The sequence below is a fragment of the Talaromyces stipitatus genome, genomic scaffold, assembly GCF_000003125.1.
Source record: "Talaromyces stipitatus ATCC 10500 scf_1105507295527 genomic scaffold, whole genome shotgun sequence".
NCBI lineage: Eukaryota > Fungi > Ascomycota > Eurotiomycetes > Eurotiales > Trichocomaceae > Talaromyces > Talaromyces stipitatus.
The window spans coordinates 4106311-4127216 of NW_002990114.1; the positions used below are offsets into that span (position 1 = coordinate 4106311).

The following is a 20906-nucleotide window of genomic DNA, read 5'->3' on the forward strand; positions in this document are numbered from 1 at the left end:
GTCCAAGTGTATACACACAGTGAGGCTGAGGCTCAAAATAAAGAATAGGAGTATTTAATAACTGAAGATCATATATGGCTAGGTGTAGTCAAACCACTCTCTATCCCTCCCCAACCATTAGCTACCTTTCAAGGTAAAATTTTGTAATCATCAGTTCAACATGGCGGATATAGGTGATTTGGCAAGTGAGTTGGTTGGAGAAGTCATTTCTTCAGGGTAAGTCATTCAGAACCCATTAGTATTAACATGCCAACCGTTAATACAAAAACAGAGATCCCCTCTCGGCCGCGGTCAAACTACTTATTAAGGGAGGAATAACGATTGCCATATTTTACCTCGACCGTCGAGCGTGTCAGCAGTTCCTTGAAGAGATCCAGACGCTTTTTGTCCGGCTGACCAAGCTCCAGTATCTTGCACCACTGATACCTGCCTCACAGCAGGAGGCCAGAACGGCTCGCATGGGATGGATGATGACTCCGGCCGGGGTGGAGAGTTTGTTTATGAGCGTATATACTGACATCAGCAATGCGCGAGAGCGCTTTGGACACTCAGCCGAACGACTCAAGTCATTCGGACTGCAGGAACCGGTCGTGGTGAATCTCAATTCTCCCTCAAAAGGTTCTGAGATCCGCAAGCGCCTAGGGGCAACCTGGCCGCCACAGTACCGCAAATGGATATTGCAGCGCGTTAATCCATTTCAATTCATGCCGACAATTGCGAAGAAAGATCTAGGTCGATTTGCTCTGGGTATGGTTCGCAAATCGGTGCGATCGCCGGCACATCCCGATCTTCTGCTCGCACGCACCCTCGGACTAGCGCAGTTCTGTGGCCTTGAGGAAGTAAGTCTTGCAGATTTGATTGAGCTAATGGCACATGCATGTCACTACGAAAGGGTAGCGAGACGATATATTGCTGCCGTGTTCGGAGTACACTATACCGTTTTCACAGGGTATGCGCTAGCAAGCAGCTTGGATGGGAAGCTACTTGGAAGTCTGGAAAACCCAATCGACAACTTTGCTAAAATAGCAGAAGGATTCACTGGCTCTTTGACGCAAATCGGAGCTGTGGAATCCGGTAAACCCCGAATTATCGGGGCTACGGATATGCCAAACATCAAGTTCAAGATCGATAGCGGAGTAGGGCCAAAGCAAGGCGAGCCTATTTACATGATATCTGGTTGGGCTGAAGTACTTCGTCATCGACCGAAGAATCACCCGCATGTCCGCTCAATGGCCAAAGACCTCACTGTGGGACTGGCAAAAGATGTAGGTAAAGCCTTCGTTCCTGCGCCACTGCTGCGAAAGATGAGCAATCTGGGACGGAATGTCTTGGCACGAGATGTGCACGGAAACAACCTGTATTTTTCTGCCGAGCTAGAGACGATCACTGTCAGTATCAAAAGGACCCCAGGAGGCCGACTAGTTGGGAAAGTTTCGCAGTTTGGCGACTTTCGACCATCGCCTTTTGGTGGACAGGGGGTGTTTGGCGTGAGATGTGGATGCAATAAACCGGAGCCTGGAAAGATCATACAGGGTTCCAAACTCAATGGATGTCCGCTGATGAGCGTTCACAAATATAGAGCGGGTGAGAAGCTGTTTATAGGGTATGATGGGACGGTCTTTCACTGGACGGCTGGAGATTTGCCCATGATTCTCTCCTGGGCAGACAGTCACGTTACTGGAACATATATCCAGGTAGCTGAAGAGTGTGTATATTGTGCTACAAGTCGAGCATTGGGCACGGGTTGTAATCTAATCATAGCAGGAGGATGGTGAACTGATAATACCAGAATCATACTTCGAGCGTAGAAGCATTACCCCTTTCAATCCAGTCGTCTCGCTTATGACCCGGGCCGTAATTCTTGATGGAATTAGTAAGCGGCTTTCCTCCTGTGCTTGAAGAGCCTTGGATGTCAATGGGTCACGGAATTGGACCGACGTCTCAATAAGTAGGCTTGGAACAATTCATCCACTCCCCAAGCGAGACCCGCTTACAGGAATTTCTACTCGCTATTCTACTCCATCTGGACCCATCTCATGTCGTTTGCCAATGATGCGCTGTGTTGGACGCATTCCACAATTTCTTCGCACTCGCTTGACTTGATCAACTAGCGCAGCTCGTGCCTTCGTAGATCTCACCCCTAGACCACATCGATTGCCACACCGCTGGCCCACAAGCGCACATTGGACTGTGATAGAACAATATTACTGCCGGTTCCTCATTCACTGTCCGACCCCTATCCAGATTTGGGCTCGGCCCATTACATCATTGGATGCGAAATCACTCACCATTCCCGTTCAAACTCGCTCTTTGTTCGCGATGACTCGCCACCTAGAAGTAGAACTCGTACTATCCTCAACCGGAACGAAACAGCCCGGGTGACTTCGCTAAGAGTATAAAGAAATGAAATCTCAGCAGTTGAAGGAAGCAGCTTTGAGGGAAGCGTTCGCAAGATCAAATCAAGATGTACTCTGGTTTTTCAAGCTTCTGTAGCAGATAGAAACACATGCTAAGTTAGAAGCGGATGTGCTTATGCGCTTACACTACTGTGTCTCCCTTTTTCCATATCCTTTATCAGCCGCTACAAATCTGTAAGCTTATTTATTGAATAATAGAGAGTATTCAAATATGTAGAATCCCTCGTTGAATTGGTCACCAAGTAAAGCAACAATATTTGCTGGTGGAAGTAAAAGGACCACGTTGTTTGTTCGCTTTCAGCTTAGCATAGTACGATGGCCGTATGGCGAGGATAAATGCCGCTCCAGCTACAAGTCCAACTGCTATGCAGGACTAAGCCCATGTGAAGTCTCAAAGCAGAGAGGGTGCGCTATACCCTTTGGCTAATGTGGTGGTGTACGAACAGGGTCAAGGTGGGTTGTTTTAGGGTTAATCTGTTAGATTGAACTAGGCTTAGCTTTGCCCCACTTGTCCGCTCCACGACGACGTTTGTTTACACAACAGCCAGTCAAACACCATTTTACATGTCAGCAGCGAATCTCTGTTACAAATTTGCATCCGAATAATTCGGTAGCGATAGATTTCAATACACTGCATGAAGCTGCAAAGACCGCCCTGACCACTCAATCAGCAGTCGCAATATGCGCTGTCCCTAACAGAAAAGCCGTGCACAAAGTCACCAATCCACCGTCTTGGCCGCATAGCAACATATCGCCTTTCACACAATATATAACCGCAAGAAAATGGCACCAATATCATTTTTAACAGATACCATATTTTGTTTCGTCCGCGATATCTCCTCTGCTTTCATCACGCTATCCTCATCAACACTCGTTGCACGATTTGATCCATTACCAGAATCCACAACGTCACCGTCCTCTCTCGAACAAACGATACACAAAAGACAAAATCAAATCCTCTCTATACCCGCAACATATGCATTTCTCAACACTTCGCCTACACCTGGAACCGTCATCGGTGTCGTCCTTGGCGTTGTCGGCGGCGTCGTCATTCTCGTTATCGTACTGTACCAAACACTCGGCTGGGGCAACACCAATGAAAGCATAGTAGTCGAGGAAGAAGTCAGTGAAGTTGGTGTGGTGCGCACGGGTTCAAGGCGCAGTGCAGTGCCGAGGCCGAGATCAAGTCGGCCCGGGGGCCGTCGTGTTGTGGACGAAATAGTCGAAGTTCGGGAACGACCGCATTCGAGCAGAAGATCTGACGTGGATGTAGATGACGAGGTTATTGTTATCGAGGAAGATGGGACTACAGGTACACATTACTCGGATGACGTCGTGGAGGTTGAGGAAGAGGAGAGTAGTGTCGCAACAAGTCCTCGTCCGCCACGCCGAAGGGGAACTGGTGGAAGTTATAGGAGGGTTGATCCATTGGCATACGGGGGTGGTGATGAGCCGTATAGGCGCCCTCATCGATGATTTTAAGAGGTTCTCTTAATATTCTTTTGGCGTTATTTTGGGATTGAGTTGGTGGGATCGGATAACTGCATGATACGATAATGTTCTCGGACCATCGGGATTAGAAAGCTACGGTTTACTGACAGATGATACTACGGGCCAAATGGACTGTTTTTTCCTTTTTTTTTGACATGTTATTATTCCCTCTTGTGTTTTGTTGCCTTCCTGCTTTTCCATTCTTCTTTTCTACCTAGTCCACTTATCTATTTCGAGGAGACATCTTCATTTAACGTTATTTATGTTGTATATAGTTCACAAATAGTTGCATGGAAACGAATTCAACGGATTTAACAATTAGATATGCAGAGTTAGTTCATACCCTTCAAGGAATGTATGTACAAAAAGCACAACGTTAATTGCGAAGCCAATATTCAAGACTGCCCATAAAAGCAAAGCATAAGTGTAGAAGACACCATCAAAAGTCCAGTGTCTGATTCAAAATAATAATTCAAGCCGAGAAAAAGAGCGCCGATTCGCCTGAACCGTTCCCAAAGGATATCAAAACCTTAGCAAAACCTCGCATGCAACCAAGTAGATCATATCAAAATATAAAAATGAACGATATCACAACTGACATCTGGCTTAGATGAGCCAGAAGCATAGATCAGCGCAGCAGCAGATTGCGAATGCAGCAGCTAACCCTGCGCAAATTCCGTCTGACGAACTGTATCCCCGATTGGGATCTTGTGCATAGTAACCCTGTGGAGGATACCCTTGCTGATATCCCTGTGGCGGATAGCCTTGTTGATACCCTTGTGGGGGATAACCTTGCTGATAGCCTGGCTGGTAGTAGCCACCCTGAGGACCTGGCCCGTATTGTGGCTGGCCTGGTGAGAAATATCCGTTCGGTGGAGGGCTGGAGTAGCCGTTGGGGGGTGGACTTTGATAATATGGTGCTGGAGACGGAGTGTGACTTGAGGGATTATAAGGACCGGCGTCTTGATGAACTGGAGCCGGATAGGCTGGTGGTTGATCATCCTGAAGGAAGTTGGTCAGTATGGTTACATTCTGCGTACTCGACGCCGAAGCGGAATTGAAGGCTGAGGTAGACAACATACAGGTTTGTTCGGCATGGTGGAATCTGTGATGAAGACCGTTTGATGATTTCGAAAGGAGGAATGCGATTTAAGCAGTCACGCCTCCGGGTGTCGCCGGTAATGACGAGTACGGAATAGTCAATGGATTTGTTCTTTCCTTGTATGTTCAATCACTGTTAGTTGAGAATTAGTAGATATTTCAATAAGATAACCAATTCATAACTATTTTCAAGCGGGATTCATCGCACCTACCGATCTAAAACCAGGCAGCTGCAAAGCAGCCAATTCCTGGAAGCAACGAATGGGTTCCAGCCTCGGACTTTTGGGATCGTACACAGGGTGGTGCGTCTACCGAGGCCCTTCTATTTAGGTATATAGAAGGACGATGAGACCCTATTGACTCGACCGATAATTATTAATGATTTGAGGAGTTGAAAGATAGATGGCAGTTGACAGATGCAGGCGTTTACGGAGTTAAGCCGATGATACGCCACTTCGTCTGAGGTTGAAGAGAGATGGGCTGTGCAAGCCAATCAGAGCACATTATCGGCTTCTTCGGCCAGCACCGCCACACTCATTGTATCGCCTTCGCATCTACCAATGAGGTCACGGCGTCCGATGGCCGGATTAGGAAGGAGGCTCTCACCGTTGCTTTTTCCTATTTTGGTTGCACAGTTCCCCGTGGACAGGTAGCTTCTTCTACTTCTTTTTGGGTCCTTTACGGAATATTCTCTGGTGTATTGCTAAGTGAGTCAGCTATATACATAATGTTCACCTATGCATTTAGTAAGCCCCCTTTCTCTGACTATATGCAGGCTGCGGCGAGGATTCAATTCCTGTCAAGGCCGTCAACACTGGCGTGGTGTTGATCAGTTCAAAGCTGTCCACTTTTGCACCACTGCTCTCCTGTGCCCATAGGGTGATAGCCACCCAATTCTCGCCTTGGTAATTCAAAATACCTTGTGGAACAGGGAATTCCGTCTGAGGACCAAGCTGCGGGACATATGTCCCATACTGGTATCCGTTGACATAAAGCTGCGCTCGGTATAAACTGCCGCTGCTATCGCCAAAGGCAAAGTATAGCGGAATATCATATCCTTCGGGAAGATCAAGAGTGAAAGAAGTCGAGTAGAAACCTACTCTAGCTTGACTGATGCCCTCCAAGGGACTCGATGTTTTCCAGTCACTGCTTGGAGGAGATGGTTGGTGCCATCCTTGACGCTCAGCATAGAGTCCACCTTCATTCAAAGGTCCGCGAGCAAGGTCAACGTAGTCTTCTCCGCCTAAGTTACCGGTCAACTTCCAGGTGACATCGCTTTGACTGTGACCGGAGAGGTCAAAATTGAGAATGCCTCTTGGAGTTTTCATTGTCTCTGTACCAACTGTCCAGTCCTCTTCCAGGCCGGTATTAGCGACAAGTATTGTGAGATTATAGCTGGATCCAGCTTTCAAGGCCGACAAAGTGTAGCTGGAGGCCGCGGAATCATTGTTTGCACTGCCCGTCCATGATCCCAAGAGTTTATCATTTAGCCATACACTACTTCCAAACCCACTGCCACCTATAGTCTGGACATTGAAGTACTTCTCGTTGCCATTAGCCACAAAATGACCCCGATAAAGCAGGTGACCGGTGTTAAAACCGTAGTCGGAAGCATAAAGTGACACGGGAGTCTTGAGTGGATTGGCAGTGTTATTGGTCCAGTCATGGTTGGCACTGATCCATGCACTGTCATCGTACGTTGCCTGAATTTCAGGCAGTGAGTCGACGTATTTCCATGTCAGCTTTGAGAAGTCTGGCAAGCTAATTTTCGGAGCATTGTATTTCACAGACGCAGTCCAGAATCCGTTGGAAGTCTTTGCATGGTCGTATTGGACACCGTTAACAAACAATCTAGTTGCGGATGGGGGTGCCCCAATAACTTCAACGTTGGTGGTGGCGTTGAAATCTGCAGAGAGGTGCAATTCGTTCCCTTGGAGATACGCGTAACGTACGAGATAGCCGGCGTTCACGATGATGGAGTTTGCAACTGTCTCCTGGCTGGAGAATTCGACACTACTATTTGATGTACTAACTTGAGGGACCCAGTAACTGTACGCCGAGTTGCGGTCTATATTATGTCAGTTGTTGATTTGGAGATGCTATTACCATATTGAAAGCTTACCGAGCAAGAATACGAGTAGGTCATCCACCTTTACAACCCTGCGGGAAGAAGATACATCCCATGCAATGATTGCTTGTCCATTCTGTATCTTGGTCGTTACTCCGGACTTGGAACCATCAACAACCGAGATCTGTGCATTGGACGAGGAGGAAATGGCCAGCTCATGATGTTCCCCTGGTCCACCATACAGAACAAGCGCCTTGTAATCGGAGAAATTCTTCCACGTGAACACCTCAGCAGTTGAATACAAGATATTTGTACCCGCAACATTGTAATCGGTCACATGAATCTTGGAATCACGGCCATTGAGAGACAAGGATCCACTGAGTTGAGGCAAAGTCAGAACGCCGGCACTAGTTGGTACCTTCAGAGTATAGCTGGTCGAAGCTAGACTGGAATAGTCCGAGTGTCGAACGACAAAAAATGACGATTTGGTACTTCGACCGATCAAGGGCGTAACCGTCAGTGCTGACGTACTACTGTACGTGGAATTCGAAGCACTGCCAGGTACAGCATCAAGGTAAGAAGGTGAAACTTTGAGGAAGTTTCCAATCAGTTTCAACTGACTGTATTTCTCACGAGTGATGTTTCGGGATTCCGAGATTGCAGAACCGTAGTCGTAGGATGTGTATCCATCAGGATAGCCCAGGTTGCCCCAATTTGTGCCACCGAATGTCTTTATAAAAAAGGTCAGATATGGACATGGACTAGTATGTTGCTGAGGAAGTTCTTACCATATACAAATTCAAGAATACAGCACCGGCAGCTATGTTATTCTTATAGAAGACTCTTTCAAACTCAGGACCGAGTAAAGCCGTGCATTTAGCGAACCCGGGGCCTTGCCATGGATCGAAAGAACCGCCTTGGAACTACTCGACTGTAAGTGGTCCTTCTTTTTCCAACTAGTGACAATGAAATTTGTACCTCAACAAGTGAAAACGGAGTAGATGGGCTTTGTTGTACATGGGTTTGGCGGAAATACGTTGGTAGATCACCTGCCGGCCATGTCGAAGGGTTGGCCTATCTTGCGTCAGCGAAAGAATACACTGGGGTCAATAATTGTCTCGTGAAACATACGCAGTCAAATCCCAGCCTTTGATAATATCAGCATGAGTACCTAGTAGGGGAGTGAGCACCAACTTACGGATACGAATCATGGCCATAAATATCGACAGCCCCAACGCCGGATCCGGGTGCATTGTGTCCATAGGCGCCTGCATCATTACTGATAAACGGCACGATAACTCCAGCATTTCTAGCTGTGTCTTCAATGTCTTGCATATATTGCGGATCATCTGAATATCCGGTAGCCCAGCCGGAGTACTCATTTTCCGGTTGATAGAGAATGATAGGGCCGCCCTTGGTGATTTGGTTTTTGGCGATTGTTCCAGCAATGTGATTTGCATAGCTAATATACTAAGTCACTTGCTAAACAGTATATGATACTGACAGGGAAACTTACTTCTTGGTAGAATCGAAATAAGCCGGATCTCGCGTTCGTAGCGTACCATTTACTCTCTGAAGCCACCCTGGGAAACCTCCGCCGGACACTTCAGCATTGATATAGGGGCCCGGACGAGCAAGTAGGTAAATTCCAGCTTGTTTTGCAGCATCGAAGAAGGGTTGCAAATCAAAGATGCCCTCTGCGCGATAAGTACCAGGTTTCCCCTCCAGTAGCGCCCAGTCAACATAGAAAGAGACGGTGTTGAATCCTAGAGCTTTGATCTTGTGGAAGATGTCGATGTACAGGGAAGCGACTGGAAGACTTGATTTGAGATAGTCATGAGCGTGGAATTGCGTAAAGGGTGGTTTGCTAAAATTGAAGGACGTACCGGAAAGGATGAACTTCGCCAGAGAATATCATCAGTTTTTCTCCATGGATGTAGAGCGATTGATTATCCCATGTTACCTACTCAGTCAGTACCACGAAATCTTTGGTCTACCTACGTTAATGCGTCTGGATGCTTACAATGTCCTGTAATAAAGCTCTTCGTTCGATATCAGGGTGCCCGAGCACAGTCAAAGGTTTACTCCTATGTGAAACAGCTCTTCCCAAGGCTTGCCCCGAGAGGCAGGCCAGAGCCGCAACTGTAGTTCCAAGAAGAAACTTCATCATTGACGCTCTTGACGATTTGTTAACTGCTTGCTGAACTGGAAAGCATCTTGTTACTGGGGTACGTCAATGCTATTAAATAGCACTGCATGAGTTTCTCAACGGTTACATCAAGCACAATTTACCCGAGAGAAGAAATATTCGGAAAATTGTCGATCTTAACTTGACCTTAACTTACTATGTAGAATGAGGGGGTGGCATCAAGGGATGATTCGACGCGAGATTGGATCTGACCTAATTTTCTATACCTGTTTTCCTTTTACTTCCTTGCGTGGTTGTCGATCCTCCAGTGCGGGGAGAAACATTCTGCATTAGTTTGTAGTAGTTTAATTCCAATGTGTCTGCTCATTATACCGTTTTAAGCAAGCTTCTTTTCTTGCTCGCTCAAATTGTTCCGTCGGTTGTCATTTGACCCGAGAACTGATGATGCAAGTAATAATAGCTGGTAGATATCACTTAAATAGGTATATATCCGGCGTTACTTCTGATGTAAAGATATAGAATACGGAAATAAGGCCTATCCTGCCGAGGTGGTCTAGTTGATGATGAACGAAGGAGCAGTTGCTTCCAGGTATGTAGGAATCGCGCAAAGTTCAGGTGATTCGGAGATGAATCTAATGGGCAATATACAGAATATTGTAATTTTTCCGTTTATTCTCAGGTTCTCAGCAAATTACGCCAGCTTGTACGCCTAGAAAGCTGGAGAGGCATGAGGTGAGAGAAACGCTGGATTTCCCCGCATCAGCCCAATCGGGTAATTTCAGGTTACCTTCCTATTTGGGAAAGTTCTTACAAGGATCTTTTGCTACGCAAATCTTTGAATTCGACATAAATGGCGAAAGACATCTTGAGGCCTTAATAATATAGGAGATATTGTAAATTGGTATACTACGTGATACTACTTAGTGATAGGTAAGTGCTCCGTCCGATATCCTAATTAATGTGACTGTCGAGAAGGCTTCAGCTAAGGGCCTACCTACCTAGGGATGTAGGTAGGGTGTTGGTATTATTACAAAATTCTAAGACAAAGATTTTGAGTCTTGAGTCTTAGCTCCTATATTACTTAAAAACCTTTGTAAACCTTGGAAGAGCGATATTCACTAGGTTGATTGGCAAGTAGCTAACTCATCTCCCTAACTATATAGCATAGAAAAATAAAGGTTTGAAGCAATATATACTCGTAGAGAACACAAGGTAATAGTGAATCATAATCAGAAACGTGTATGTTGATTATTATTATGGAATTAGGTTTCTATACTCCGATGCTCCCCACAGTTAACCGGTAATTATAGGTGTAAATGGTAATAGCCATGGTATGCAATCTTTTTTGTGAAATCAAGAGATGCTGAAAGTATTCAAAGTATTGGCGAATATAATGCTGGTTGATGCGAGATACGTGCAAAGGAGTAAGATGAGCGGAGCGCAAACTAGTCCGACTGATGGTAGATTTGCAGAGTATCGCGAACGGTCTCGAAGGTGAGCTCCAGGGTTGCCGTGATTGTCTAGGAAAGCCGAAGAAATGCGCTATTGCTTCCCAAGCCAGCGGGATTCGGTCACTCAAAATCCTTCTCTCGTACATTGTCGTGTGCGTCGCCATGCCCATGTCTCGACAATGATACAGAAGGTGTATGGACAGACAAGTGCACATCCGCATCTCGAAGATTCTCTCCTGCTTGTCGTACTTGCTCGCCAGTCTCGCGCAAATCTTCCCCGGTATGTCGAATATCATCCGCAGTACCTCTGAGGTGAGCGCTAGTGTCTCGGACCTGGTCCCGTGCACCTGACAGACGTTGCCCCAAGTTTTGAAGCTGATCTCGAAAATGATGTTCCGTCTCGTCACGGGTCCCTTGAAAACGCTGTCCCAGATTTCGCAGTTCATCACGCATGTGATGTTCCGTTTGATCGCGGTGTCCAGAAATTGCACCTCGCACAGCATCAAAGCCCGTCTGAGCTGCACCCTTGGCATCAGCAAGCAAACTTCCCCTTGGCCGAAGACTTGAAAGATTTTCCAAACCACCCCTTTTCCCTCCACTGTCCGAAGCTCCAGCCTCCATCTGAGTTCGGACTTCTTCATACATCCTCTCAATGTTATGAATTTCATCCTCAACATTCAACATGCAATTTTCTAGACAAAATTCTCGTTCTCGCTGTTCAATGTACTCGCGTATCTGACCCCAGGCCTTTTCTATATTCCTCTCTTTGTGCGGAAGTCCGGAGCCTCGTAGGTAGGTCAAGATACCTGCCATGATGGTGTTGATAGCTCCAAATGCTGTTACAGCACCATGTGGACCGTTTGCGGCACCGATGGCCGTCAGTGCAGCAGCAACCACGATCTGAATGCCCAAGCTTGTGTTAATCAAGATGTTGAATACGCGGTAGCGGAATGCCGCGGCCTGCTCTGCATTCACAACTCGTGTATAGATGCCCACGTTCGGGGCATTTCTAGGAGAGAAGAATCCATGGCTGGAAAGTACAGGAACGGAGTCAATGCCGGTCAGAGATCGAAAGACGAGGAGTTTGTTATCTGGGGGAATTAGGTTATGCGTATGATGAAGATTGTATATTTGACTTATTCGTTCTCTCTCGTCTAGCGGTAGCGATGGTGGAGGCTGTTGTGGTGGTTCAAATTGAGTTATGCCAACACCGGTGTACGGCTGCGTAGGTGGTGGATGTATAGAGTTCTGCGCCTCTGGAGGGAAGCCCTTTTCTTCTCGGTCGAAGGAGAATAACCGACTCATGGCGCGTAGCGATGTAAAGGAAGACAGCTGTCTGTAAAAGGGTATGCGGGAAGAAGGCTGTCTGTCGGGCTCCATGCACGCAACCGGAGCACTACCGACTCACAGGAGGAGGCACAGGGTCGCGAGGGAAGGATGCAAATCTACGGTCAAAGGATCCGAAGAGCCGCGAACTTAGGAAGAGAAGAAAATGTGTAGGAAGGGAAACGTGTTTGCGACACGCGAGTGAGCATTGGTCCCGAGGAAAAAGAAAAGAAGCTGTCAATATCATTAACTAATCAGCTGGCACCTTGTGTGCTGCATGATGCAAGCGAGGGCACCGTCTCCTTTCTAGCGTGTGCTATCCTATGACTTTCTTGTGTGTAGTATGCATCAGGATTTGAAGCTCGTGCCGAGCTAATCAAAAAATCTTTGCTCATCCCGGCACTTTAGTCGCAAACTGCACCTGCTTGCTCCAAGCAGCTCCATCAGCATTGCTTGCATGGTATTGTAACATCGAACTTTGACGGAGTTCTCGGCGATCAGTCTAGACTCCACTGGCATGGGACACACGGGTCAAAGCCCCCGTCTAGCTCAAGTTGGCTTTGTTGAGGTGTCTTAAGATTTTGCACCACTTAAAAACCCAATGCTAGAAGACTCCAGATCCTCTCAAAGGGCTTAATCTCCTAGGTCTCTATTCGGAGTATTTTTTCTCCATAGAACTGAATCAAATGATAGAAGAGGTTATGCTGAATAATTGGACGCTCTTCACTGAATCTTCAAGCTAAAATCAAAGAAGATCGAGTAGTTAATATGACGATCTCTTTGATGAAGACACTGAAATCCCAGAACTTCAGCCAGCCTTTGAGTGTTTGAGCAACGAACTGGATGATCCGCACGGCTCGCGGGAAGGAATAGAGGGGCAACTAAGCCTAGGGCGGTAAGATCTAGGTTGTCGGTGGGGAGAATTAGTGGATGCGGTGGTTTTAGGGGCCACCGAGGCGGCGCTAAAACTATATATTTGAGTGCTACGTGCAAGTAGGTTTGCTTGTATACTTCTTCTTGGCAATTTCGAACTGGTATTGATTCATGAAGATCAATGGATTATCTTTGCCTTGAAATGGAAGACTGTCCGGAGCGAAATGTCACGATTGGTTCAACAGCGGGATCGTCTGGTAGACGAGATCGTATCTCTGGATTAATACTCCGTAGTATCATATGGATCTGGAATATAGTTCATTCCTCTGTTATGAGGACCATTCTATTCTACGTAGTAGGAACTACCAATGTTCACCCCCTGTGTATAAAATGAGTGATATACCACACCTCGGAAAGCTAAGTCAACACAGGGTAAACCCCGTATAAATCACAAGACAAAAAACAAGAAAAAAACTCCGAGTAGAAACGACAGAGTACTCTGTCCAACAAAACTACATGACGTGTCTGTTGCACCGGAAAACAGCCACTCAGTACATATTCTTGGAAGCGAAGTAAAGAGTAGAGAGGAAATGCGAGCGAAATGGGACTGCTTCCGCCAAGTTGGCGGAAGCAGTCGCCAACCATGCAAGACGCCCAGGTTGATCCTTGCTGTTGGTATGAACGTACTTTTTTAAATGTATGCTGCTGCAGTATGTTATGTAGCAAACCTGATTAGAAAAATGCAAATTCAAAACGACATTTAATATTGCGACCAGAATGGGAAGCCTCGTTTTTATGCTTAAAGCTGCCAAATCCAACGTTTTACTCTTTTCGGCGATCCAACATTAAGTTCGGAGCAGACCACACACGAGTACAGACTATACATGCACTCCGTAAATAAATAGGTCGATGATACCGATCAACCAGTTGATTGGTCGATCTTATTTGTTTCATTAAACGTGACTTTGTGTATGTTTACACGTCTTTGGATAGATATATTGGCTGCCTGGTCCCGTGACTGAATAACCCTATGTTGGAAGTAGTTCAGATTTTCACCATGCACTTTCTAATACAAACATTATCTGCACCAGAATCAAGACAATCGTACTACGAGTCGTATCAAAATGCCATAAGACGGTTTGTGTTCGTTCACCTTTTTCAGATTTTCATGTCGGGTAGCTAATCATATGGCTAACCCATGAAACAATAGCAGAGAAGAACCAAAATTACATAGAAGAAAATAAGAAGAATAAACAAGGCACCCAGGTTACTGTTTTCCCATTTTCATGCCCGCTATCAGCTCCAAAAAAGCCTGAACAAAAGGGGTGGGCTGTAAGAAGATAGTAATGGAAAAAATGGACAAGAAAAGAAAGCCAACCATAAGAACTAGTTGGAATACTTTTCAGATGTAGAGGCAACCTCTCACATCAAAGTCAAATAGATCACAAGTTAAGCAAAAAAAGAGGTGGGCGAGTAAAAACAAGAGTAAAGGAGACGTGTGAGGAGTTGAGATGGGAAAAGATGTGGAAGAAGAGATCAAAGACAAAAATGAGATGAAGATATGAAAAATGTCTTATCAGAGTTCGCTCAAGGTACTCGGGTAATGAAAACTCTTCCGAATCAGCAATATGCAGGAAAACGCGCTTTCTGTGATAACAAACATGCAAATACGTCGTCGTAGAAGAGTATGTTACCAGAGGTCATATGGGGGTTTTGATTTATTGAGCTGGTTAGGTCGGTCTGGTAAGAAATTAAATCTCTTACTCTGCGTCCTCAAGGGCAGCTTTCTTGAGCTCATCGGCGGCATCGTCAGCACCATCTTTCTCTTGCTTCGCTTCTGCCTCAGCGGAAACGTGGCCGTTCACGCCAGCGTTTGTCTGAGCCACCTTCTTAGCGTGGTCGGTAGCACGCTGGGATTCTTCTTCGAGACGCTCAATCTCCTCTTTGGCCTTCTTGATATTCTATTCGAACGTCAGTGGGTGACTACGAAAATGCATCGTGCGATGGGCTGAAAGCCCTAAACATACCTCTTCAGTTTTGGCGGCCTGATTCTTCTTCCATTCAGTGATCTTAGCAGCCAACTTCTCTACGACAGCGGGGACATCAGCCTGGCTCATAGGCTGGTCGACCTTGACCTTGGCGAAATCCTCAATGACACCAAAGCTGAGGTTAAACTTGCTGTCAGCAGCAGGGGCAGGTGAGGCATTGCCGCCCTTCTTGCCCTTCTTTCCCTTCTTGCCGCCGGTACCAACGAAGTAATCTTCTTCGTCCTTCTTGACAACCTTCATACCCTTGATACCTGACTCATCGACAGTACGTCCAACCTCGGCACGGAAAGCACCGCCTGCAGTCTTCTTGGTGTCGTCGAGGCCAAGAGCAGCGAAATCGTAGTTAGGATCAAAGTGACGGATAAGACCCTGAGCAGTCAAGATCTCGTCGGTGTAGGCGGGTCGGGAAGCCTCCTCCAACTTCTTGTCAGCAATCTTCTTCTTCTTCTCACGTTCGAAAGCTTCACGCTCGGCTTTTTGGCGCTCTCGGCGAGCACGCCAGACCTCATCCTCGTGCTCTTTCCAGGCTTTGCGCTCCTTGTAGTAGGTATCCTTAAGCTCACGAATGGCGGTGAACTTAGCCTGCTGTTCTTGCTGCAACTTGGTACGCTCGTCTCGTAGAGAGTTGAGGTTCTTAAAAGCGGAATCCTGTTCAGCTTTGATAGAGTCGAGCTCTTGCTGGATCTCATTGTATTTGTCGCTCAAAGCACGGGCCTCAGGGTTGTCAAGGGTCTTCTTCAATTCGGCGATTTGCTTCTTTAGAGCATCAATATTCTTTTGGCCATCGTCCAATCCGGCAAAATTCTTTCGCTGCTTGCGCAAGCTGGAAATATCGGAAAGAGCCTTCTTCTCATCGACTAAGCGCATGTTACCGGAATCGACCTGTTTCTCCAAGCGAACAATCTCCTTATCAATTTCCTCGACGTTCTTGAAAGCGATCTTGCCGCGGGAGTTGTTCTGCTCTGCAACACGGGCCTTGAGGGTGGCATCGAGGGCATTGAGCTTCTCCTGAGTGCTGGAACGAGCAGATTTAAAACCTTGTTGTTTTTGGCGGATGGCAGAGAGCTCAGCACGAAGCTCCTTTTGTCTCTTGGCAGCAGGTGAGTCTTGGTTGTTGGGCTTTGCACTTTCGATCTTGGCCTTGATTTGGTTCTGTCGATTGAGGCATTAGTAGACAATTCATAGCGCATAGATTTCCAGAAATGGGCGCACCAATTTCTCTTGCGCGGCGGTGTGTTCCTTTTCGGCAGCAGCCAACTTGGCCTTGTAAGCAGCCTCGTCGGGTTTTGTGGGCCGAGTCTTCTGCCCGACAGCAGCATCTGTGGCAGTGGAAGCCATTTTACCGTACCGTCGACCTATTCAAAAATTCAGATAGCATTAGCATGGAGGTATTTAAGAGCACAATCGTGGGAACATGTGAGAGTGAGTGACAACAACAGTGTCGTGTGCAGGCGATCAACTCTACAGAAATTGAATGAATCACAAGGAGCAGGGAATCCATTGAACTGATGACAAGGACTTACCAACCGAGAAAGATCAAGCAACCAGAAATGAGAGGAAGATGTCTCAAAGGGACAATTGCCAATGATCTCGCAAAGGACAGAATTCAGACAACAACTGTCAACATGAGGCTTTTGGCTGTAATTATTTTTCTCCGTTCCATTCGCTTCGGTTCTAGCCTCTTCCGACACCGCCTGCGCTTAGTAGGCTTAGCGCCCGCTTAGCTGATTAGAACTTCTTTCTCTTTTTCGCCGATCCATCGTCTCCAGAAATCATTGTCTGTCCACACTCACGACTACTTTTGCAGCTGGCTGACGATCTGCTGTGTTGTGGAGAGTGTGCTTAACCTGAATATTTGACTCTACATCTAGAAAAAAAAGAAGACCTCCCATCCTTCGACCAGTCAAGTCTTATCTTACGTCGAGGGCGCCGCGCCGGTCCCTGCAACAGTCAATATGGAGGAGGACACTTCACCAACTAGTCAGGAAGCTAGAAATGAGATGGCCAGGTTATGGCGCACATGGCGTACAGTTCATGAAATGCTACGAGACCGGGTAGGTGATGATCAAGCGCTATTGCTTTTTCTTCATTTCGATTTTTGCCTCTAATAATAAGGTCGCTTTTCATGCTACAGGGCTACGAAATGTCTGAAGAGGAAGTAAAAATTGATTATCAGGATTTCGCGAATAAATTTGGTGGCGAGCATGGATATCCTAGGTATGCTTGTGACTTCACCTGGAAATCTAACTAGGTTTTCTGACGTTTGCAGTCGCGCCAAAATGACCATTGCTGCTATGCCCTCCGAAGCCATGAAAGCCAAATATACCCCACTCAAGAAACGAGTTTCTGATCCCGACCCTGTACCCGACTGCGGTCCAATATACGTTCAATTCTGCGAGGACACAACCGGTGTAGGGGCCAAGCAAGTGCGAGCATTCAACCACCTGGTCGACGAAGGAAACTACCACTCCGGCATATTCATCACACGAACAGCCATTTCACCGTCCGCCATGCGTCTCCTGAGTAGTGCTGTAGGCCATATTTGCGAACACTTCCAAGAATCAGACTTGTTAGTCAACATTACACACCACGAACTCGTGCCCAAACATGTGTTGTTGAGTGCGGAGGAGAAAGCACGATTGCTGGAACGGTATCGTCTCAAGGAGTCACAGCTTCCTCGAATTCAGGTGTCGGACCCAGTTGCGCGCTATCTCGGTTTGCGGAGGGGCCAGGTTGTCAAGATTATCCGAAAGAGTGAAACGGCAGGTCGATATGCAAGTTATCGCTGGGTTATTTGAGCTTTGTGTTTAGGTACGCTCTAAAAATACACTGCGAAACGAATAAAAGTAGCAGTCACAAAGACTCAAGTCACCAGAAGAAAAGGGAAAAAAATCAAGAGCATGGCGTATTGGCGCAATAAGGAAATGGTTAATAAGCCCAAAGAAAGGCATGCAAATCGGAGAGCTGGACCTGAATGGTTGATACCAAGTCCACCTTGAATGTTATCAATTGAATGTGCACATGTAATTTATGCTGAGTGGATGCTAGTTCTTTATTCCCAATAGATTCAAATTCAAAGGATTTGATGTATTGTCTCGAAAAGTATATCATTAAATATTCATATGTACATCTAGCTGTTTAAAGAAATGGATGTGTAACTATTCCATACCTCTGTAGCAATAGAATGGGTATATCCGCCAACGCCAACGCTAAATGAATGCAAGAACTGAAAAGGGAGACATAACCTCCCAGAAGAATACCAAGCCAACAAGAAGAACTTCTAGCCTCGCCGAGATGCATAGCTGCAGCCGTTGATATGCACAAAAGAAGATGGATTAGATTAATGTTCGTATGTGTCGTTCTCTGTTGTAGAAGTAATGTCTGATGTAGTCCTTGGGCGTGTTGCAAGGCCGCCTACATCTTGTAGGAACATATCTACACCTTGATGATGATGATAATGATCATTTCCAGGAGATGATGTAGTGTATCGCGGCGTATGAAAATGAATCCGAGTCTGATCAGAATGTGTTGTCACTGATGGTATACAAAAGGGTTCCGTTTGGTGTCGAACAAGCTGCATAGCATTAAGCCGTGGTTGTGACGGTGACGGTGTCTGCGACTGTTGCTGTTGGCGTCGTGATTCATTTAAAAGACCACCCACATCATAGAATGAAACACTGCGCTGCAGAGTTCTAGGACTCATCCCCGGGTCATTAATATCAGCAAATGAAGGAGGAGGTATTCCCGTCAACGTCTTGCTTGTCGTTGAACTGCCCGTCATAGTATAATCCTCTATGCTGTGCGAATCACTCAGCGACCTGTCGTCGTGATGATCATGATGGCGATGAATGGATTCCCCGACGACAGGCGCCGGACGCATGACACTCCGTTGAGTCGCATGCAACTCCGGATCGAGTCTGATACCTAAACCATCGACTAGATCTGCATCGCTGCCCCAATGGTGTTTGGTAATGGTAGTTCGTCTAACAGATGAATGATCGACGCTGCCAACCACTGAAAGCGAGCGTTCTACTCGTTTGTACTTAGCCCTTTTCAGACCTCGGTCACGTAAGAATGACCCAATGACCACAAAATTAGCGACTGCTGTAGCTGCGAGAATCTCAAAGGAAGCGACTAATGACCGAAAATTTTGGATCCCGTTTCGTTGAATGACAGCCGGTACTCGAAATCCCGTGATGCCGACTAGGAGGAGCGATGATGCGAATAAAAGGGTGAGTTGGATCTTGCGTTTGACTGACATGGCGGAAGCCAGAAACAGGGATACAGGGAGTACGACAAGGAAGATGTCGGTTAAAATGTCGCACACTCCCATCGTTAGCAGGTTGGCATATCCCAGCCTGCAGTACGGGCCAGGGTCCGGTGTGACCTGCCAGTAGTGAGTGAAGGGGTGGCATTCAACCAAGGTTGCAATGACGACAACTGCAAGTGTACTCGCAAGAAAGTACTCGATCAGTCGAAGTGAGATTTGAAACGTTCTTGTCCAGACCATACCAGTCAGTCGTCTTAGGAACTCACAGACTGTGTATTTGGCCAACCAGATGCTATTGTACAAGAAAATGTTAGTCAGATTCGCTCGCCGAATAGCCTGAGTTAATACTCACTAAACAGCATAGAAAACCCTCGCCGCTAACACAAGCCGACTACCTATTTCTCTGTGGTGGATATCCTGCTCTAACAATCCCTCCGTTTTGGCGTTATTCGTCCCCCAAACCAGGACCAGATGAACTAGCGTCATTCTCGCAATCAATGGGATGGCGCCGATCATCATGACTTTATCTTCGGTAAAGAACCGTTCTGTTCGTTTATAGCGGCCGATAACCCTAACGAGGATAATAGCAAAGGATGCAGCGGTGCACCACCAGCATACTAGCAATGTGGGATTGTTCTGGAGCGCAGTACGTGGATCCGGTGGGACATCTTTATAAATATCTCGAGGGACGAGTGAGAGTGTTGACATGATCACGTTCTTTTCCCGCTGGACAAGGCTTGCCCAGGTAGGCACCTTTTCCTTAAGGATTATGACGCTGGTTGATTGTATTGCGCAGGTCGCCTCCAAGGTCTGCACGGCTGGAATCCATCAGTGTTTTAGAAATACTTTCTTCGTGCAAAATATGTGTATATCGATCAAACTCCAAGCCCGGATGATACCAGAGCTTGGTAGTTACCCCTGTTTGTCTCTGCAATTGTGTATATATCGTAGATTTCTATACAGCAACAAAGCCGGGGAAATAAGAATGCCCCAACGATATGCTTTGGATGCACAAATGCGAAGAGATCAACAGAATCTATAAGGGACTCCAGTTTAGACTCTGTAGACAACTCAAGGACCGAGCAGAGAAACACGAGCACATGCTGTTGATGACCAGGAGGCGTAGTTAAGGGCTCACGAGACAATAAGTACTTATCAGATAAGTAACTGGCGCTAGCAATCGTGGATGGAGCAATCGACCGAGGCGGAGCGTCAAGCTAACTGGTTTAGCGGAAGAGTACGAGTCATTGTCCCAGTGGCAGCCAAGACGGATACCATTGCTATCAATTGAACAGCAGATAAAACAAAGATAAAAGGATTTGGGTCGGTGAGGTTTTTTACAGATGTCCCCTCCACTGGAGCTATGCATTACTTTGCTGGATAAGCGATCCCTCGTGATCCGATCGATCCACAGGAGATACACTGTGATTGCTTGCTATACGTACTTTGAAGTGCTGGTTAATACGTCAAACTGAAAGATAAAGCAATCCGCTTCGAGTCATTGGCTGATAGACCCGCCGGTTCTGTAACAAGATCGTAATTATGACTCGGGAGCATAAATTACAAGAATAAAACCGCGCACTGGCCGTGCGGAACGAGCGTATCAGAGCCTTGGACAGCCAATCAAATGCCGCGGCCACGTGCCAACGGGCCATTAGCGAGCCGCTGCATGCGCCATAACTCTAATTGACTGTGGTTATTACGTTACATAC

General features: G+C 46.6%; 8 protein-coding genes across 8 annotated transcripts; 3 read left to right on the forward strand and 5 right to left on the reverse strand.

The window, feature by feature from the left end:
• Positions 1 to 160: 160 nt before the first annotated feature.
• TSTA_095340 (uncharacterized protein) lies at positions 161 to 1775 on the forward strand (the record flags this gene model as incomplete). Its single annotated transcript, XM_002479203.1, has 2 exons — positions 161 to 216; positions 272 to 1775. 2 exons carry the CDS (start codon positions 161 to 163, stop codon positions 1773 to 1775), a joined length of 1560 nt encoding a protein of 519 aa, XP_002479248.1.
• Positions 1776 to 3200: 1425 nt separating this feature from the next.
• Positions 3201 to 4223, forward strand: TSTA_095350 (uncharacterized protein; the record flags this gene model as incomplete). Its single annotated transcript, XM_002479204.1, has 2 exons — positions 3201 to 3871; positions 4184 to 4223. 2 exons carry the CDS (start codon positions 3201 to 3203, stop codon positions 4221 to 4223), a joined length of 711 nt encoding a protein of 236 aa, XP_002479249.1.
• A 157-nt stretch (positions 4224 to 4380) lies between these two features.
• TSTA_095360 (uncharacterized protein) lies at positions 4381 to 4909 on the reverse strand (the record flags this gene model as incomplete). Its single annotated transcript, XM_002479205.1, has 2 exons — positions 4381 to 4448; positions 4573 to 4909. 2 exons carry the CDS (start codon positions 4907 to 4909, stop codon positions 4381 to 4383), a joined length of 405 nt encoding a protein of 134 aa, XP_002479250.1.
• Positions 4910 to 5752: 843 nt separating this feature from the next.
• On the reverse strand, positions 5753 to 9244 carry TSTA_095370 (beta-galactosidase, putative; the record flags this gene model as incomplete). Its single annotated transcript, XM_002479206.1, has 9 exons — positions 5753 to 7077; positions 7132 to 7807; positions 7866 to 8000; positions 8056 to 8151; positions 8209 to 8224; positions 8276 to 8539; positions 8594 to 8896; positions 8964 to 9040; positions 9101 to 9244. 9 exons carry the CDS (start codon positions 9242 to 9244, stop codon positions 5753 to 5755), a joined length of 3036 nt encoding a protein of 1011 aa, XP_002479251.1.
• Positions 9245 to 10671: 1427 nt separating this feature from the next.
• Positions 10672 to 11982, reverse strand: TSTA_095380 (uncharacterized protein; the record flags this gene model as incomplete). Its single annotated transcript, XM_002479207.1, has 2 exons — positions 10672 to 10746; positions 10822 to 11982. 2 exons carry the CDS (start codon positions 11980 to 11982, stop codon positions 10672 to 10674), a joined length of 1236 nt encoding a protein of 411 aa, XP_002479252.1.
• A 2654-nt stretch (positions 11983 to 14636) lies between these two features.
• Positions 14637 to 16262, reverse strand: TSTA_095390 (nuclear segregation protein (Bfr1), putative; the record flags this gene model as incomplete). Its single annotated transcript, XM_002479208.1, has 3 exons — positions 14637 to 14837; positions 14904 to 16076; positions 16137 to 16262. 3 exons carry the CDS (start codon positions 16260 to 16262, stop codon positions 14637 to 14639), a joined length of 1500 nt encoding a protein of 499 aa, XP_002479253.1.
• A 617-nt stretch (positions 16263 to 16879) lies between these two features.
• On the forward strand, positions 16880 to 17722 carry TSTA_095400 (RNA polymerase subunit; the record flags this gene model as incomplete). Its single annotated transcript, XM_002479209.1, has 3 exons — positions 16880 to 16978; positions 17059 to 17141; positions 17194 to 17722. 3 exons carry the CDS (start codon positions 16880 to 16882, stop codon positions 17720 to 17722), a joined length of 711 nt encoding a protein of 236 aa, XP_002479254.1.
• A 786-nt stretch (positions 17723 to 18508) lies between these two features.
• TSTA_095410 (integral membrane protein Pth11-like, putative) lies at positions 18509 to 19902 on the reverse strand (the record flags this gene model as incomplete). The annotated part of the gene is made up of 3 exons (XM_002479210.1): positions 18509 to 18549; positions 18579 to 19486; positions 19547 to 19902. 3 exons carry the CDS (start codon positions 19900 to 19902, stop codon positions 18509 to 18511), a joined length of 1305 nt encoding a protein of 434 aa, XP_002479255.1.
• Between the last annotated feature and the right edge of the window lie 1004 nt (positions 19903 to 20906).